Source organism: Monodelphis domestica, chromosome 2 (genome assembly GCF_027887165.1).
Source record: "Monodelphis domestica isolate mMonDom1 chromosome 2, mMonDom1.pri, whole genome shotgun sequence".
In the NCBI taxonomy this organism is placed as follows: Eukaryota; Metazoa; Chordata; class Mammalia; order Didelphimorphia; family Didelphidae; genus Monodelphis; species Monodelphis domestica.
Window position 1 is genome coordinate 258,523,788 of NC_077228.1, and position 21,255 is coordinate 258,545,042.

The 21,255-nt window shown below is 36.8% G+C and overlaps 1 protein-coding gene across 3 annotated transcripts in view; it reads right to left on the minus strand.

The window, feature by feature from the left end:
- Positions 1–21,255, minus strand: part of DNAH2 (dynein axonemal heavy chain 2) — a 149,141-nt gene that overhangs the window by 106,245 nt on the left and 21,641 nt on the right. For all 3 annotated transcript variants that reach the window (XM_007483167.3, XM_007483168.3, XM_016430831.2), the window contains exons 8-13: positions 5,697–5,888; positions 4,778–4,935; positions 4,288–4,375; positions 3,678–3,883; positions 982–1,111; positions 488–670 (exon numbers count right to left, since the gene is read on the minus strand). In XM_007483167.3, the coding sequence (XP_007483229.1) occupies positions 488–670; positions 982–1,111; positions 3,678–3,883; positions 4,288–4,375; positions 4,778–4,935; positions 5,697–5,888 (957 nt within the window). The remainder of the gene's footprint in view (positions 1–487; positions 671–981; positions 1,112–3,677; positions 3,884–4,287; positions 4,376–4,777; positions 4,936–5,696; positions 5,889–21,255) is intronic.

Sequence of the window (21,255 nt, forward strand, 5' to 3'; positions counted from 1 at the left end):
TACCTCCAGAGAGACAACTGTTGAACTGAGTGCACCTGAGGAATAGTGTTCTCACTTTATTTTTCTTGCTTTTGTCTTGCAACATGGTTGATATTGAAATAGGTTTTGTATGATTTCATATGTATAATGGCTATCATATTGCTTGCCTTCTCAGTGGGTAGAGGAAGGGGAGAATTTGGAACTCAAAAATTTTTTAAGAATGTTAAAAATAAATAATAAAAATTTTGAAAAGAAAAAATGAAAATGTACAAGAAAGAAAGAAACATTGGCACAAGTGATCTGATTAAGAGAATGGGACAAAAAAAAGATCAGAGAATATGTTACAGAACAGAAAAAATATAAGATTGAAAGAAAAAGATAAGAAATATAAGAGAGACAAAGAGAACTAGTGTAATACAAGAGAAATACAGAAGGTAAGGAATGGGAGTCAAGCACATGGATTGAGGGATAAAAAGGTAAAATGAGAGGACACCAACCAGACACTTACATTCATGGCACGATCAAGGCGATGACGCAAGGTGCGCACCCAAAAAGCATGACCAGAATACTGACCCATATATGGAGGTATATAGGGCCATTTCTTGCTCAGTTCCCGGTTCACTAGAGTCAGTTCTGCATTGAAAATCATGTACAGATCCACTGCTTTCTTGTCAAATGTTCGCTTTATAGCCTAAGAAAGAGATAGAAGGAGCTATAGAAGGGCAAATAGTTCCTTGGACTCCTGGATCCTAATGTCCACGGGGCTTCCCCACTTTTAGCAATTCCAGAGTAGGGGAGTCACGCTATGACAGATATTGCCAGATGTTTACATTATCCTTTTTAGGTGATCTCAAGAGCAGTGTGTGAAAGTATAATATGGGTGATTTGATGTGCAATAAACAGGAGATAAAAATGGGATGGGGTAGTCCCTGAGTGAGGGAGGGAACAGGTAGATTTTTTTAAATAGAGAGGGCATTCAAGGATCCAGGAAGCGGAAGATACCTCACGGCTTGCAAGTCTATGAAAGGTGTCCAGCAGCAACACTCCATGTTCCACATCTCGGACTGTCTCAAAGGCAATGGTAATCAGGTTCTGCGTCATCACCTCTAAATCTTTGATTCCTGCCCGGAATCTATATCAGTTGCAAAAAGAGACATGTTGAAATGAATAAGCCCTTATTCCTGGGCTCCATCCAACCCCAACTCTGATACTTGAACGCTCTTTACAAAACCATAGAATGTTAAAGAGTTAAAAGGGACTTCAGAGGCCTCATCATCATACCTTTCCTCATTTCTAAAGCCTGGGTCTCCCCAGCTTGCCTGGCTAGAAGTGCAGGGGCTACCCACAGGTCAGGTCCCATTTTGACTGGCATGGGAGCCCTGATGTGTTTCTAAGCTAGTTCATCCCTTTTTAGGCAACCTGGTACACTTCCCCTCTGAATTGTCACCCTGCCTCCTAGGGGCTCATGATATTAATGCCAGACTTCATACAGATACCCAGTTTGGCTTAGCCCATTACAGTTAGAACTCCCAAACTCAAAAATATCTGCAAGGCTCAGCCTCCTTGGCAGTGGGGATCACAGGCTTAGGGCAACACACCTGGCCCTCTCTACTCCTGAACTCCAAGTACTTTGTCTAGCCTTTATTGATGACCTCCAGCAAGACAGAACTCACTACCTTCCAAAGTGACCCACTCCATTTTTAACTCTTCTTTCTGTTACAAAGTAGTTGGAGGGGAAAGGATTCCTACAACAAACCTACATAGCTATATCTGCATGAAATTTCCACTTACTGTTCCTAGAAGAAGAGTTGGGCACATCCAGAACTACACAGAATAAATCAAATCTCTTTTCCACATGCAAGTCTATAAATTATTTTTTAAAAATCCTCACTTGCAATTTGGAACTATGCCCAAAGGGCAATAAAAGACTGTCTGCCCTTTGATCCAGCCATAGCACTGCTGGGTTTGTACCCCAAATAGATAATAAGGGAAAAGACTTGTACAAGAATATTCATAGCTGCACTCTTTGTGGTGGCCAAAAATTGGAAAATGAGGGGATGCCCTTCAATTGGGGAATGGCTGAACAAATTGTGGTATATGTTGGTGATGGAATACTATTGTGCTCAAAGGAATAATAAAGTGGAGGAATTCCATGGAGACTGGAACAACCTCCAGGAAGTGATGCAGAGCAAAAGGAGCAGAACCAGGAAAACATTATACACAGAGACTGATACACTGTGGTACAAACGAAGGTAATGGACTTCTCCATTAGTGTCAATGCAGTGTCCCTGAACAATCTGCAGGGATCTAAAAAAACACTATCCACAAGCAGAGGATAAACTGTGGGAGTAAAAACACGGAGGAAAAGCAACTGCTTGACTACAGGGGTGGAGGGGATATGACTGAGGAGAGACTCTAAATGAACACTCTAATGCAAATACCAACACCATGGAAATGGGTTCGAGTCAAGAACACATGTGATACCCAGTGGAATCATGCGTCAGCTGTGGGAGAGGTGGTGGGAGGTGGGGAGAGGAAAAAAATGATCTTTGTTTCCAATGAATAATGTTTGGAAATGACCAAATAAAATAATGTTTAAAAAAAAAGTTTCAAATAAAAAAAACAACAAAACTCTATCTTTTGTAAAGGCAATATTCTTATGATGAAAATATATATGGCTAAAAATAAATAAATAAATAAATAAATAAAAACCCTTACTTATCCTTATCCTGTACTTATGAAATTGATTTTTTGAGCCCATGGGTAGGACTTTGTGTTTCTTCTTATTAAATTTCAACCTGTTCAATTCAGCTCACCAAACCAGTCTGTCAAGAGCTGATGATTCTGACTCTGGCATCCACCTGATTCTCCCAGTCTTATACTATCTGGAAAGTCAACAACCATGCTATCAATGCCTTCATCCAAATCACTGATTAAAAAATTGAATAACATAGGACCAAGGACAGATTCTTTAGGGCACTCCATTAGAGATGTCATGACAAAGTGACAACAGCCTAGAATGACTATTCTTAGTTGAATACAGACCAGACCTATCACCTAGCCAGTATTTCTCCATCCTTCTCATAATAGGCTAGAAACTCCGGCAAATGTTTTATTGAAATACATAATGTACTATATCTACAATATGTTCCTACTGGTCTTGTTATCCAACCAGAAAAAGGAAAGAAGGTAATTGTGGCATGTCCTGGTCTTAAAGAACAGACTTTCAGTGATCCCTGCATTCCTTTCTAAGTGTTCACAAATTGTCCCTTTAATGATGTGCTCTAAAATTTTCCAATTTAAGCTCGCTAGTTCACTTTGCCCTTTTTTTTAGAAGTTGGGACATCTGCCTTTTTCCAGTCCTGTGGCAGCTTTCTCATTCTCCAATATTTTTCAAAGATCACTATTAGCAACTCAAAAATTACTCTGTGCCAGTCCCTATCAATAAGTTATAATGTAGTTTGTCTAGGTGTCTTGAACTCATTGCCATCTGACTATCTCTTCATCTATCTTGGGTTTTCTCTACCTATTAATTATTTTTATATTTTTCTTTCCAGTTCCAAATTCATTCTTAAAAATATACATTTTTCAACAGTCAAGTCCTTCACCCTACTTGATCCATTCACCTGCTACTCTTCTATTCACTTTTCTATTTCTCCTCAGCCCTCCTTCTCCCTTCACTTTATGGAACTCCTCACCTATTATAGTCTTCATGCCAAGAAGTGTTCTTAACATCCAGGATGCCCCCACGAATGGCTCGTAGCATGTGCAAATTCTTATGGAAGATGTCCTCAATCTCCAACAAATTGCGTGCCACTTGGGGCCCTTGGGCACCAAAGAAACAAGGCATATCCTCCTGCTTGCCATCTTGCCAACGAGCAAAGTGGTACTGGCAGTCACAAACCTAGAAGGGATTCCAAATTTGGTCTCCTACATCCTCCTTCTTAGCATAGGAACTAGGATATTTTGCTATATGTATAATTATACTGCATCTAATAAATAAGGTCAATAAGAGACACAGGTTAACTGAAATAGAATTAAGGATAAAGAGCTAGGCCTAGGGCACTGGATCAATGATAATAATGGTTTTAAGGGGTTAAGGTGAAAGAGGAACATCAGAATGACAGAGACAGAACCTCTAGCTAGGTTTAAGGAGGGTAGAAGTAAAGCCACTATATAGTACCTGACACACAGTAATTACTTAATAAATATTTATTATAATTAGTCCCTACTCCCCCACCTTTTCAGCTTCTAAACAAGGTCTCTGCCATTGGCTTTGGTTCCCCACCTTAACCAAAATCTCCACACCTCAATAAGATCCTTGCAACGTTGAACAAAGGCATCGACCTGGGCAAATATGCTGGTCTGGTCCAGGACCCAGCCCCGGTTGGAGAACCTGAGTTGGGAAGTAGGAAACACTGGTATCATAGTCTTAGATTCATTGACAGAAGATACAATGCTGGATTAATTCTGGAGTCACAAGAGTCTATTTAGCAGAAAGGAAAATGCTAAGGGCTGAAATGGGAAGAACCAGAGACAAGGGATGATGCATCTAGGTTTTGAGATAAGAAGATAAAAATCAAAATATAGGGTCCATTTAGAGAGGGGAAGGGAGATTCTTGGGAACAGATATGAGTTGCTGGAAATGTAGACTCAGACACTTGGGTTTAAAGAGATGGATTAAGTAGGGGCATGAAATTTGTGACTGAGAACTCAAAAATAAAGAATTGGTCCAAGGGGGCAGATTCTGCTCTCTTTAGGGGTAGGGAAAAATCAGGGAAAAGGTTATACATCCTACTGAGTATGTAATTGTACAGCTTCCATGTAGTGGTCCTTCCAAGCCTGACAGCATGCTATGCAGTTATGTAGACTTTCTTTACTAGAAATGACATAGCCTTCAAATATTCGGTCCAGGGAAATGGCATGGCAGCACAAACGTATGATCTCATTGCTCATCTGCAAGGACAAACTTCTTTAACCTCTCAGACTAATGTCCCCATCCCCACCCAATCATCCCAGGCCTTTCTTTGAGTCAACCTGACCACATCCCCAAGCCTTTCTCCTTGCCACTAGACAAGACTCATGGTTTCTTTAATCTCTAATGGTAGCTGTTCCCAGTTAAGTCCTATATATCTGGGTTATGAACCTTCATACTTTAGCTCACATGACCCCTTGGGTTTGATCATCATCTTCATCATCTCTCAACAAGATTCTAGCCTCCTAATTGATGTTCCGAATTCTAGCCTCTCCCCTCTATCTTCAATCCATCCTTCATGCATATGTCAAAATGGTCTTTTCTAAGGCTAATGTTGATCTGATGTACAAAAACCTTCCATGGGTCTATTCTGCTTTTAGGATGAAATAGAAAGGCTTTAGCTTAGAATATAAGGACCTTCACAATCTACTTTCACCTCCCTTCCTAGCTTCATTTCATATGACTCCAATTCATGTATTCTAGATTCCCCAAAAACTTTTCCCCAAATTTCTCCATCTGCTTTGCCACTATACCCAATGAACCACTAGGCCTTTCTATCTGATTTGCAGCTAAAGTCTCCTATAAAATGCAAACTTCTTAAAAACAGGAATTGTCTTATTTTTCTGACTACCCTTTAGTATTCCCCTCTGACCCCTAGATATCTTTAGCTGAGTGAACTTAGTGAACTAGTCTTAGAAAACTCAGGAAGCAATAAACCCAGGTCCCTTCCCATCACACAGACCTTTCGGAATAGGGAAGTGAGCCTCTCTCGAGTATTGTAGTAAGGGGAGTTGACCCAGATAATTCGGATGAGACTGAGCAGTAAAGGGAATTTACTAGGGATTTCTTTGGGCTGCAGAACTGCCAGTTCCTGATAAGGCTCCTTCAAGATTGACAAGAAGGTCAGGTTTGACTGTGCTTGTCGGGAACCATCCTACAGATGAAAAAAAAATACTGAGTTAGTCATCAGGGGATATACTAGGACTGAGGCCCTTCATCTCTTTGGATCTCCATCCTACCTTGCCTTCTCCAAGGTTACCCTTCTTGATCTACCTGACCTGGCATTAACTATTCCACAGTGTGCTATCTCCACAGGATTTCTGCCCATTGCTTCCACTGTATTTTCCCTAGTTTATATGTTATTCTGAGAGTACTGAATCATTTCTCATGCATGTGTACCTATCACCTTCATTAGACTGGAAGCATACCCTGACAGCCAGTATCTCTATTTCCTTTTCCTTCACAACTCCATACATAGCAGATTCACAATACCAACTGTCTAATCCCAAATACATTTTGTCTGACTGTATTTGCTATAGCATTTTATCCCTGGGTTCTACAGGGTTTCAGGTTTCTCCAGTAAATGGCATGTTTCATGTCCAAAACCTAACTCAAAACTTCATCTTCATTAGAAAAGACTTCTATAACTAGCTCTACCCCTCCCCTCTCAAAATGGTCCTTTTCTCTATATCCCTTGAATATTTTCTTGATTTGTTGGTATTAAAATTTGTACTTGCCACTGAAAGATAGTATTTTGTTCCATAAATATTCTCCAGTCATCTCAGGTACATGTCCTATATGTACTCCTTACAATCTGTACCATGTAATTTCTAAACTATATTACTATTATTGGGAAATTTAGGAATTGTCAACATCCAAGGTAAAAATCCTCTTCCCATACTCTTTTGTCTATCCAGCTGAATCCTGCTACTCCTTAGTCTCTTTCCTTCTTTATCTCTATTTTCCCTGAAATGTCCATCTGATTGTTAAGAAATTTCCCTTCTATTTACTTTTTATATATTTTCCATCTTTCACTCACTGGAACCTGGATCTCTCTTAAAGACTTTCATTAGCCTCCTACCTCCAGTGCTGGCTGCTTTTTATTTGCTATTTCCTGGCACACTGAAACTGGAGGAATTAATATATCCCTTGCTCCTCAATGTGACTTCAAGACCTTCCCTCTACCACCATCACTCATCAACCTCTCCTCCCTTAAGATTCATTTCATTCCTCTGTGTCATTTGGTTCATAAACATAGGCTAAGAAAAAACAAAATTAACATTTTTTGTACATGATACCATCTACTTAGAGAACCCTAGAGATTCAGTTAAAAATTAATTAAAACAATAATTTCAGCAAACTAGCTAGATAAAAATTAAACTCACAAAAGCCATCAGCTTCCCAACAAGAAAAGAAGAGAAATTCCATTAAAAATAATTACAATTATTATAAGTTGATTCAGAGTCAGGGCTAGAGATGGGAGGTCCTGGGTTAAAATCTGGTCTCAGACATTTCTTAGCTGTGTGATCCTGGGCAAACCACTTAACCCCCACTGCCTAGTTCTTAGCACTCTTCTGCCTTGGAACCAATACCCAGTGTTTATTATGAGATAGAAGTTGTATTTTATAACTACCACCTTACACCTAGCAGACTGGCCAGTATGGCAGCAAAGGAAAGTGATAATGTTGGAGGGGATGTGACAAAATTGGGACACTAATACACTGCTGGTGGAGTTATGAATTGGTCCAACCATTCTGGGGAGCAATTTGGAACTATGCACAAAGAGCTTTAAAAGAATGCATGCCCTTTGATCCAGTAATACCACTGCTGGATTTGTACCCCAAAAACATAATAAGGAAAAATACTTGTACAAAAATATTTATAGCCACACTCTTTGTAGTAGCAAAAAATTGGAAAACAAGGGGGTGTCCACTGATTGGGGAATGGCTCGATAAATTGTGGTATATGTTGGTAATGGAATATTATTGTGTTGAAAGGAATAATTAACTGGAGGAATTCTATGTGAACTAAAAAGACCTCCAGAAATTGATGCAAAGCAAAAGGAGCAGAACCAGAACATTGTACACAGAGACTGATACACTGTGGCACAATCGAATATAATGTACTTCTTTACTAGCAGCAATGCAATGACCCAGGACAATCCAGAGGAACTTAAGAGAAAGAATGCTGTCCAAATCCAGAGAAAGAACTGTGGGAGCATAAATACATTAGAAAAATATGTGATTGATCACATAGGGCAATAGGGATATGATTGGGGTTTTGATGTAAAAGGATCACTCTACTGTAGATATGAATTACATGGAAATAGGTTTTGAAAATGATACATGTATAACCCAGTGGAACTACTTGTTGGCGTCAAGTGGGGAGAGGGTCATGAATCATGTAACCATGGGAAAATATTCTAAATTTTTAAAATTCCAGAGCTTTCAAGCTAAGGAGAAAATCCTACAAGAAGCCAAAAAGAAACAATTCAGAAACAAAGGAGCACCAATCAGGATCACACAGCTTCCACACTAAAGAACCATAAGGCTTGGAGGCCTGGAACACAATATTCAGAAAGGCAAGAGAACTGGGTCTTCAACCAAGAATCACCTATCCATCAAAACTGACTATATACTTCCAGGGGAAATTATGGGCACTCAACAAAATAGAAGATTTCCAAGTATTTGTAAAAGACCAGAACTAAGAGGAAAGTCTGATATCCAAACACAAAGATCAAGAGAAACATGAAAAGGTAAATACGAAAGAGAGGGAAAAGGAGGAAAATGTTTTTTTTTTTATTCAAACTCTCTTCTTTAAGGGTTACAGTTAGATCAAATTATATATGGTGATCCCCATCTCTGATTCTTCTTGGTCATTTATGTACCCACATGTACACAAGACAAGCATCTTGTTGGGCCTTGTCCTCTGACAAGGGCACGTGTATCCCAGATATATACACAAATCCTCAGCAGCGGCAGTTTTAGTTTTTTTTGCCGTTACAACTTCAAAGTGGTTTTTCCCCTCTTCTGTTATTGTTTTTGTTTTTTTAATTCTGTTTTGTTTTGTTTTTTAAATTCTGGTTGTTAATTAAAAAATATATATGGAGAAAATGTTATTTGTAACTCTCAAAAATGTTTTCATTATTATAGTAAATAGAAAAATCATTCATACGAAAAGATTGGGGCATTAAAGGCTATAAAATGATATGTAAAAAAAGGGTGGGGGGAAATCACTAATGGTACTAAGAGATACTTGAAGAAATAAAATAAATAGGATAACCTTTATCACACAAAGATACACATGGGAAGGGGAGGGGAAGAATACTCTTATAAGAGGGAGAGGAAGAGAGTGCTAATAGGTAATACTCGAATATTACTCTTAGTGAAATCAATTCTAAGAGGAAGAGCATCTAGATCCATTGGGATCTTGAAGTCTCTCATCCTACAGAGTAAGGAAGAAGGGAAAACTAATGGGGGTAGGGGGGAAGGGAGTTCAAAAAAAAGGGAGGGAAAGAGAGGGGGAGGGAACTTAACAGACCCTAAAAAAACAAGAAGGGAACACAAAGGGAGGGGCCAGAAAGGGAAGCATATCAAGGGAGGGGAATAGGGGGATCAACTAAAAGTAAGCCACTGGTTTAAAAGGATATAGCAAAAGAAGAAAGTTCAGAACTAGGCAAGGATATCAAAATGCTAGGGAATTCAAAAGTGACAATCATAACTTTGAACGTGAATGGGATGAACTCACCCATAAAACATAGAGAATAGGAGAGTGGATTAGAATCCAGAATCCTACCATATGTTGTCTACAAGAAACACACATGAGGCGAGTAGATACTCACAAGGTCAGAATTAAAGGGTGGAGCAAGACCTATTGGGCCTCAACTGACAGAAAGATGGCAGGAGTTGCAATCATGATATCTGACAAAGCCAAAGTAAAAATATACCTGATTAAAAGGGAGAGGGAAGGTAAGTACATCCTGATAAAAGGGAGTATAGATAATGAGGAAATATCACTAATCAACATGTATGCACCAAATGGTATAGCACCCAAATTTCTAATGGAGAAACTAGTAGAATTGAAGGAGGAAATAGATAGTAAAACTATACTAGTGGGAGACCTGAACCTACCACTATCAAATTTAGATAAATCAAATAAAAAAATAAATAAGAGGTAAAAGAGATGAATGAAATCTTAGAAAAATTAGAATTAGTAGATATATGGAGAAAAATAAATAGGGAAAAAAAGGAATATATCTTCTTTTCAGCAGCACATGGCACATTCACAAAGATTGATCATATACTAGATCATAAAAACATGGCATACAACTGCAGAAAAGCAGAAATAATAAATGTAACCTTTTCAGATCATAAGGCAATAAAAATAATGATCAGTAAGGGTACATGGAGAGCCAAATCAAAAATTAATTGGAAATTAAGTAATATGATTCTCCAAAATTGACTAGTCAGAGAACAAATCATAGAAACAATTAATCATTTCATTGCAGAAAATGACAATGATGAAATATCCTTTCAAACTCTATGGGATGCAGCCAAAGCAGTACTCAGAGGAAAATTTATATCCTTAAGTTCATATATTAACAAATTAGGGAGGGCAGAGGTCAATGAATTGGACACGCAAATCAAAAAACTTGAAAGCGAACAAATTAAAACCTCCCAGAAGAAAACCAAATTAGAGATTCTAAAAATTAAGGGAGAAACTAATAAAATTGAAAGTGATAGAACTATTGATTTAATAAATAAGACAAGAAGCTGGTACTTTGAAAAAACAAACAAAATAGACAAAGCACTGGTCAATCTAATTAAAAAAAGGAAAGAAGAAAAGCAAATTAACAGCATCAAAGACAAAAAGGGGGACATCACCTCCAATGAAGAGGAAATTAAGGCAATCATTAAAAATTACTTTGCCCAATTATATGGCAATAAATACACCAATCTAGGAGACATGGATGAATACATACAAAAATACAAACTACCTAGACTAACAGAAGAAGAAATAGAATTCTTAAATAATCCCATATCAGAAAATGAAATCCAACAGGCCATCAAAGAACTCCCTAAGAAAATATCCCCAGGTCCAGACGGATTCACAAGTGAATTCTATCAAACATTCAGAGAACAGTTAATCCCAATACTATACAAACTATTTGACATAATAAGCAAAGAGGGAGTTCTACCAAATTCCTTTTATGACACAAACATGGTACTGATTCCAAAACCAGGCAGGTCAAAAACATAGGAAGAAAATTATAGACCAATCTCCCTAATGAATATAGATGCAAAAATCTTAAATAGGATACTAGCAAAAAGACTCCAGCAAGTGATCAGAAGGGTCATCCACCATGATCAAGTAGGATTTATACCAGGGATGCAGGGCTGGTTCAATATTAGGAAAACCATCCACATAATCAACCATATCAACAAGCAAACCAACAAGAATCACATGATTATTTCAAAAGATGCAGAAAAAGCCTTTGATAAAATACAACATCCATTCCTATTAAAAACACTAGAAAGCATAGGAATAGGAGGGTCATTCCTATAAATAATAAAGAGTATATATCTAAAACCATCAGCTAATATCATCTACAATGGGGATAAACTAGATGCATTCCCAATAAGATCAGGAGTGAAACAAGGATGCCCATTATCACATCTATTATTTGACATTGTACTAGAAACACTAGCAGTAGCAATTAGGCAAGAAAAAGAAATTGAGGGTATTAAAATTGGCAATGAGGAGACCAAGCTATCACTCTTTGCAGATGATATGATGGTTAACTTAAAGAACCCCAGAGAATCAACTAAAAAGCTAGTAGAAATAATCAACAAATTTAGCAAAGTTGCAGGATACAAAATAAACCCACCTAAGTCATCAGCATTTCTATATATCTCCAACACATCTCAGCAGCAGGAATTAGAAAGAGAAATCCCATTCAAAATCACCTTAGACAATATAAAATACTTAGAAATCTATTTGCTGAGACAATTACAGGAACTATATGAACACAACTATAAAACACTTTCCACACAACTAAAACTAGATTTGAGCAATTGGAAAAACATTAACTGCTCGTGGGTAGGATGAGCTAATATAATAAAAATGACCATCCTACCCAAACTTATCTATTTAGTGCCATACCCATTGAACTTCCAAAAAACTTTTTTATTGAATTAGAAAAAACCATAACAAAGTTCATTTGGAAGAACAAAAGATAAAGGATATCCAGGGAAACAATGAAAAAAATGCAAAGGAAGGTCGCCTTGTAGTACCAGATCTCAAACTATACTATAAAGCAGTGGTCATCAAAACAATTTGGTACTGGCTAAGAGACAGAAAGGAGGATCAGTGGAATAGACTTGGAGTAAGTGACCTCAGCAAGACAAACCCAAAGACCCCAGCTTTTGGGACAAAAATACACTATTTGATAAAAACTGCTGGGAAAACTGGAAGACAGTGTGGGAGAGGTTTGGATCAACACCTCACACCCTACACCAAGAAAAACTCAGGATGGGTGAACAACTTGAATGTAAAGAAGTAAATTATGTGAACACAGAATAGTATACATGTCAGACCTTTGGGAAGGGAAAGATTTTCAAACCAAGCAAGACTTAGAAAGAGTCACAAAATGTAAAATCAATAATTTTGACTACATCAAATTAAAAAAGTTTTTGTACAAACAAAATCAACATAACTAAAATCAGAAGGGAAGCAACAAATTGGGAAACAATCTTCATAACAAAAACCTCTGACAAAGGTTTAATTACTCAAATTTACAAAGAGTTAAATCAATTGTACAAAAAATCAAGCCATTCTCCAATTGATAAATGGGCAAGGGACATGAATAGGTAGTTTTCAGATAAAGAAATCAAAACTATTAATAAGCACATGAAAAAGTGCTCTAAATATCTGATAATCAGAGAGATGCAAATCAAAACAACTCTGAGGTATCACCTCACACCTAGCAGACTGGCTAACAAGACAGTTATGGAAAGTAATGAATGCTGGAGGGGATGTGGCAAAGTCTGGACATTAATGCATTGCTGGTGGAGTTGTGAATTGATCCAACCATTCTAGAGGGCAATTTGGAACTATGCCCAAAGGGCAATAAAAGACTGTCTGCCCTTTGATCCAGCCATAGCACTGCTGGGTTTGTACCCCAAATAGATAATAAGGAAAAAAGACTTGTACAAGAATATTCATAGCTGCACTCTTTGTGGTGGCAAAAAACTGAAAAATGAGGGGATGCCCTTCAATTGGGGAATGGCTGAACAAATTGTAGTATATGTTGGTGATGGAATACTATTGTGCTCAAAGGAATAATAAAGTGGAGGAATTCCATGGGGACTGGAACAACCTCTAGGAAGTGATGCAGAGCAAAAGGAGCAAATCCAGGAGAACATTGTACACAGAGACTGATATACTGTGATACAATCGAAAGTAATGGACTTCTCCATTAGTGGCAATACAATGTCCCTGAACAATCTGCAGGGATCTACGAGAAAAAAACATTATCCACATACAGAGGACAAACTGTGGGAGTAAAAACACCGAGGAAAGGCAACTACTTGACTACAGGGGCCAAGGGAATATGATTGGGGATATAGACTCTAAATGAACATCCTAATGCAAATACCAACAACATGGAAATGGATTCGGATCAAGGACACATGTGATACCCAGTGGAATTGTGCATCAGCTATGGGAGGTGTGGTAGGAGGGGAGTGAGGAAAAGAAAATGATTTATGTATCCAACGAATAATGTTTGAAATTGACCAGATAAAAATAATGTTCAAAAGCAAAAAAAAAATATTATAAGAGTCTGAGTAGTATAGTTTTTGTTGACATGTGTACCCCAGATCTGGTAAAGAATTACCAATGATGGGAATGTCTCCCAGATTTGGTAAACAACTACTAATGGCTTGTCCTCCAAATCTGATAAACAACTGAGAAACACTTGTTATTGATGTTATCTTTGATGGATAGTTCCTTTCATCATAAACTCAGGTAATTAATCACCAATCAGAACTTGGACATAAACAACTAATGTCCATAGCTACAATTTTAAGAAACCCACTGATTCATCTTAGGTCATAATTGAGGCCAATTCCAATGTCTCCTTCCCTGTCTCTTGAAATTAAAGCATTCCCTAGTTCACTTGAGGGAAATACTGATTAACTAATGGGAGATTAGTTGGTTTTGTTAGTCAACCACCTCATAGGAAGACCCGTGGCCTTCAGTGGACAAAGAGCCTTGTCAATGAGTAGTGGTATTAACATTACTAGGAAGGCTTAGAAAAGGCTTAGATGGTTTGTTCCTAATGGAGTTAATGTTTACATTGTCTAATAAATAATATAAACTCATTTTTGCACACATTTGTAATAAAGTTTGACTGCTAACATTGAGAAGTATATATCTACTTAGTATTTCTACTGAATTAATTAGAATAAATAACAGTCAGTTTTGCATGTACACTATGCATTACACAAGGCATATAGAATTTATACAAATATATATAAAATACTATTAACAGAAATAAAGATAACCTTAAATAATCAAAGAGATATTAACTATATTGTAGCATACCAGGCATATTAGCATCTTGGAAGTATGATTGATGTATTGATATTGTATCTTATGTATTCATATGCCAGACTCATGGCCAGTTACTTATTGATTATTGTATTGCCAAATCTTCAGTCCAAAGGACAAAAGTATTCCTGAGTAGGCCACAGAGTCCTAGCTCATGCCTTGTTAGATCACATTCCTTTCCAAGTCCTTTGTTGGACTAGTCTCCTCCTCTTTGATTTTGTGATTGTCAATTCAACCAATGTTAAGGCCTATGCCATGCCACATGTTCATTAGTAACTTCCCACTCCTCATTCCTAAACTCTCCAATAAAAGTTGGAGGGCACATGTGGAGCCCTCTCTTTCTCACTTCCATCTGGGGAGCACAGTGACATGTAGCCCATATTTTTAACTCGTTGTCTCTGAGTCTTTATTCTTTTGTTTCTCCCTCTTATCTCTATTATCTCTTCATTCATTTTCCTCCAGTCTCCATTCTCCTTCTCAGGTCACCACCCAAGAGTAAATTGTATAGGAACTTGCAGGCAGCTCCTACACTGTATATAGTTGGATCTTGCTACTATAATAAAAAATAATCTAGTCAATATTGTCTAAACAAATTTACTTACTTAATAAAAATCAAACAAAGTATTACCATATAAAGCTAGGGAAAAACTCTAACAAAATCAATCTGAAAGAGCAAGAATCTCAAAGGAAATAATTTTTTTTTAACTCTTAACTTACATCTTGGAATCAATACCATGTATTGGTTCTAAGGCAGAAGAGTGGTAAGGGGTAGGCAATGGGGATTAATTGACTTGCTCAGGGTCACACAGCTAAGAAGTATCTGAGGCCAGATTTGAACCCAGGACGACCCATCTCTAAGCCTGACTCTCAATCCACTGAGCCACCTAGTAAGCCCCTGGAAATAATTTTTTAGAGTTTGAAGGAAAGGGGACAAACTATATCAGACTTCAAAATGTATCAGTAATCACTGTAATTCTTTGGAACTACTTTAAAAATAGATAAGTTCATCAGTGAAATAGATTAGTTATCCAAGTCTCAGAAGCAACAGAAAACAGTAGCATATAAAACTCAAGGATTAAAACAGAGAAAAGAATCACAACCCGACAAGGAAATTTAGAAAACAGTATTGCAAAAATTAGATTTAGACAACCATTTCCCACCATAGACCACAATGAGCTCCAAAAGAATACAGGATCAAGATTTTGAAGGAGAATGTAAAAAGATGCCTAAGGATAGATGTCTTGACCAAATGAGGGATAGAGAGCATCATGGAAGATAAAATTAACAACTGTAATTACAGACAACAGAAAACTTTTAAACAAATAAAATCAGTGCTGCTAAAATCAGATCAGAAATAATTAAAGGAGAAAAGAAAATTTGCATCAAGTTTCTCTGCTAAAAGTTTGATATCCAAGATATATAGAAACTGGTTGGAATATATAAAAAGAGCTATGCCCCATTAGACAAGTGGCCAGGTTATAAACAAGCAATTCTTTCTTTTTTTAACTCTTACCTTCCATCTTGGAATCATTACTATGTATTGGTTCTAAGGCAGAAGACTGGTAAGGGCTAGGCAATGGGAGTTAAGTGGCTTGCCCAGGGTCACATAGCTAAGAAGTATCTGAGGCCAGATTTGAATCCAAGATCTCCCATCTCTGGGCCTAGCTCTCAATCCACTGAGTCATCTAGCAATTCTTAAAAGAAGTAAAGTAAACTATCAGCAACCATCAATAAAAATAAGCAAACAACTGTCAACAAAAAAGCTCCAAATAAGTATTAGAGAAATGAAAATTTTTTAAATTCTAAGATTTCACTATTAGATGGCAAAGATAATTTTTAGATGAAAGTGATAATTGTTGGAGAAGATTTGGAAGTACATGACACTAATACATTGTTGGTAGAGTTGTGAGTTTTCTAGTCATTCTAGAAAACATTTGGAACTGCATCCCAGAAGTCACTAAACTGTGACCCTCTGACCTTCTAATGCGTTTTAATGAGCACATATCCCAAAGAGGTAAAAGGGTGATGGAAAGAACCCATATATACAGAAATATACATAGTAGCACTTTTTGATATAGCAAAGAATGCCCACCAATTGGGAAATGCCTAACAAATTATGGCAAATGAATGTGATATTATGTACCATAAGGAAGGCTTTCCACAAATTCCCCCAAACTGAGAATGTACTCCCACCCTAGTGCCTTACCTCAGACAGGGGAGGGAGGAAGCACTCCCACTGGGCTGCTGGGCAAAGGAGCAGGTGAAGTGAGGCATGTCCTCAGCAAATGTAGAGAGGAGGAGGGGAACAGCTCCACCCTGAGTCCCTCTGGTTTTCTAGTAACAAACTCTGGCAGGCAACTGAAGGGGTGTCCACAGAGAAGGCTTTGCAATTTCCTTTATGGCACAGGTGCTATAAGTTCACCATCACAGCTATAGCCCAAAGTCATTAATGAATATTGACCCAAAAATTTTAAACAAAAGTTTGTCATACATCATTCATTAGAACCAAGAGGATTTATACCAAGGATGCAAAGATTATTCAATATTAGAAAAACAATTAGCATAATTAATCATATTAAAAACCAAATCATCCAGAACTGTATAATCATCTCATAGATTTTTTAAAAGCTTTGACAAAGCCTTTTGTGCTAAAAAATTTATAAAGTGTAACCCTAGAGCAGCACTGGCAAAGCATTGGCACATGTGCCAGCCCCAGCATGGGGGAGCTGCTCCATTCCCCTTCTTCTCAGCACCTAAGGACATTTTTTGCATATTGTGCCCCTCTGTCCAGCCGCCCAAAGCAAGCACTTTCTCCCTCCACTCTCTTGGGAAACATGGGGGCTCACAGATAGCTTAAAGTAGCCATCTGAGCATGGGAATTTGAAAACCTTTCCCAATGCTGCCATAGAGGGATGTTTTGTTTTTTTTAATACCATAAAAAGCATCTATCTAAAATCAAATGCAAGCATCATATGCACTGGAGATACACTAGAACCTTTTCCAATAAATAAGGAAATGAAATAAGGATGTCCATTCTCCCTATTATTATTTTATATAGTTCTGGGAATTTTAGCAAAAGTAATAAGACAAAAGAAAGAAATTAAAAGTATTAAGTTAGGTAAAGAAGCAATCAATTATCCCCAATTGATGATATTATGTTGTACTCAAGAAAACCTAGGGAATTAGCATAGACACTCAAATAACTATAAAATAAATAACTTGAAGAACTTCAAATAACTTCAAAAGAAAATATATGGGCCTATTAAAGCACACAAAAGATTTGTATAGATTCAATTACAAAGCACTCCTTAGAGAAATAAATATCTTTTTTTTTAACCCTTACCTTCCATCTTAGAATCAAAACTGTGTTCCAAGGCAGAAGTGTGGTAAAGGCTAGGCAATGGGGGTTAAGCAACTTGCCCAGGATCACACAGCTAAGAAGAGTCTAAGGTCATGAATAACATGTTAACTAACTGGAGGAATATTCAGTGTTCATGGATAGGCTCTGCCAATATAATCAAAATGGCAATACTATCAAAATTAATTTACATTTTTAATGCTATACCAATCAAATTACCAAAGGGATACTTTATAGAACTTGATAAAGTAATAACAAAATTCATTTGGTAAAACAAAAGATCTAGATAGCCAAAGGAAATGAAAAGAAGTATGAAAGGGGACTAGCCCTTCTAGACTGCAAACTACATTCTAAAGCAGAAGTCATCAAAATCATCTAGTATTGATTTTTAAAAGTAGAGAGATAAATCAATAAAACAAGGAAGAATTAGAAATCATGGAATTCAATAGCCCAGTGAAAAGCCCAAGTAGAAAACATAAATTACCTAGGAAATTCTTCTTCTTTGGTAAAAACTGAAGGGAAGACTGAATATATACTAAATATATACAACCTTAATTTTTTTTGTAGTTTGAACTCAATTTATTTTTTTGTTTTTATTTATTTTATTTATTTTTATTTTTTTAATTGTATTTAGTCAATTTAGAACATTATTCCTTGGTTACAAGAATCATATTCTTTCCCTCACTCCTCTCCCCCCCACCCTTCCTGTAGCCAGCGTGTAATTCCACTTGGTATTACATACATAACCTTAATATTAAAGATCATAATATATAAATAAATATAAATGCAAAATGTAAAACAATATAAAAATTTTAGAAGTAAAGCAAATCATATCTTTCTCATAGCTATGGGAAAGAAATGCATGCTTTACCAAACAAGGGATAGAGGTAACTACAAAAGGTAAAATACATAATGCTGATTATATGAAACTGAAAAAGTTCTTTATAGACAAAATTAATGTACCTAGCATAAGAAGGGAAGTGGTTAAATAGGGAATTTATATAAAATTTCAGTGATAAGAGTCCTGTATCTAAGATATATGAACAATTAATGAACACATATAACTCTTAACCATTTGATAAGTGGTCAAAGAATATGAACAAACAGTTCTCAAAATAAGAATTACAAAGTATTCATAACCACATGAAAGATTGCTCCAAATCATTACTAATAAGAGAAATAAAAACATTTAGCTTTCACCTCACATAGCAAATTTGCAAAAATGACAAAAAATGGTAATAGTCAGTATTGGAAAGGTTGTAGAATCATAAGCATAGTAATACAATGTTGGTGAAGCTGTAAAATGATATGACTATTTAGGAAAACAATTTGGAATTATGCAAACAAACTAACTAAAAGGTCCATATCCTTTGAACTAGAGATTCCATTATTGGGTCAATATTCCAATCAATAAGAAAAAAGTGTATATTGTAAACCTCAAAATTTCTCAGACTTATGAATGTTAGGGGTTTCCCCCATTGGGGAATCTTCTACTTAAAAAATTCCCTAGCAGATAGTGAGAATTCTACTTGAATGTGAGGGCTCCTTGCCTTGGGAATATCCCTACTCCACCCTACTTAGGACTGTTTTAGGACAGAGAGCTCCTTGAGAACAATGAAAAGTACTTTGATCCATGCTTATGGAAGGGACAGGAAGTTCTTTGAGTCATGACTATTTTAGAATTGATACAATGGGATACTAAGTACCTATAAAGGTGGGGAAACTTGTAAACTACTTAAACCTAAAAGGGTGATAACTTATTCAGAGGTTTTTTCTTAATGAAATTTGTCGACACAGCAGCATTTTTTTCTGACTTACTAAAGAGATTAAAACTACTCAGCTGTGAATTCAAAATGGGCAGTCCTTTAGAAACATCTACAGTGATTGGTAGATTGACATAGGAGATTTTGCCCTTAAAAAAATAAGAGCTCAGAGAAGAGCTGGAGCTGATTCGGAGGGAGCTCATTTTGAGAAGACTCATTCAGGGATCTCAATTTCTGACTCTCATCCTGAAGGAGAGTTCTTTGAGGAGCTCCTCTGAGGGGCTCTGTCCCTCTGGGGTAGGAGCTCTGGAGGCTCTTGAGAGAGGCCCTTTGAAACAATCTCTGGCTGGAAGACTCTTTGAGGAAGGACGCTGGCCTGGTGTCACTAATATCCTTGTTTAGTCAGACCTTGTGGTGAGTGTTAAAAAACTGACTGATTCCTCTCTTAAGGCTCAGGTCTAGGCCATATTGGCTTGAGGCCCTTCATACTTATTCCTTTCTTACTCTCTCTCTCTCTCTTTCTTTGATTACTCATTGTATTGTTAATTAAAATCTCTATAAAACCCAATTGACTTGGGTATCTGAATAATTGGGAATATTTCCCTGGTGACCAACTTATATTTGATTTTAAAACCCAAGACACTGTAGTGAAACATATTTCTGTGGTCAAATTTACTCACCCTCTCTTATATCTATCACAATTTATATCTTCCACTACTTTAATCACTACAGTTTAAGACCTCAACCATTTTAAATCTCACAATTTATAACATTTTTTGTGATACCAAAGAATTAGAAACAAAGTAGATGCCCAGTGATTAGGTAATGGCTAAACAAATTGTGGAATATAAATATAATGGAATATTACTGTGCCATAAGAAATAAACATCTGATGAACATAGAGAAGCACTGAAGGATATATATGAACTGATGCTGAGTGAAGAAAGCCAAGCCAAGAAAACAATACACCCAATGGACTTTTCATTCATGTTCAACTCTATGTGACCCCATTTGAGGTTTTCTTGGTAAAGACACTGCAGATACTAACCCTTCTGCAGTTAAATTTACTGATGAGGAAACAATGAAGTAATTTGTCCAGTCACACAGCTAGTAAGTATCTGAGGCCAGATTTTAACTTTAAAAAATAAGGCTTCCTGAATCTTTCTGACTCCAAGACCTGTGCTTGATCCACAGTTCCACCTAGCTGCCCTACATAATGACTACAACAATGTAAAAGAAAACAACAATCAAGTGCAAACAAATCAAAAGTGAATGTAATAAAATTACAAAGATCAAGCATGACTTCAATGAATAGCTATCTGAACCTATCCCTTCATGGAGGTAGGAAATCCACAAATGTTATGCATTACATGTTTTCAGATTTTTAAAAATATATTGATAAGTTATGCTGAATTTATTTTTCCTCTATAAAAATATTTATTATAAATGATGACTCTCTGAGAGGAGAGAGGGGAAAGATACTAGGGATAACTATGATTACATTAAAAAGAAAGAGAAGACACCAATAAAAACTTTTTTTTAAACTAAGAAAAAAAAGAGAAGCCCTCAAAGACATTTGGGAAGACTTGCATGAATTAATGCAATGAAGTGAGCAGAACCAGATTAATATAATGATTACAAAATTGTAAAGAAAAACAATTTTGAAAAACTGAAGAACTCCAGGAAACTACAATGACCAACCATGATTCCAGAGGTTGAAGAATGAAGTATGCTCTGAGTTCAAATGTAGCCTCAGATACTTCCTAGCTGTGTGACCTCAGGCAAGT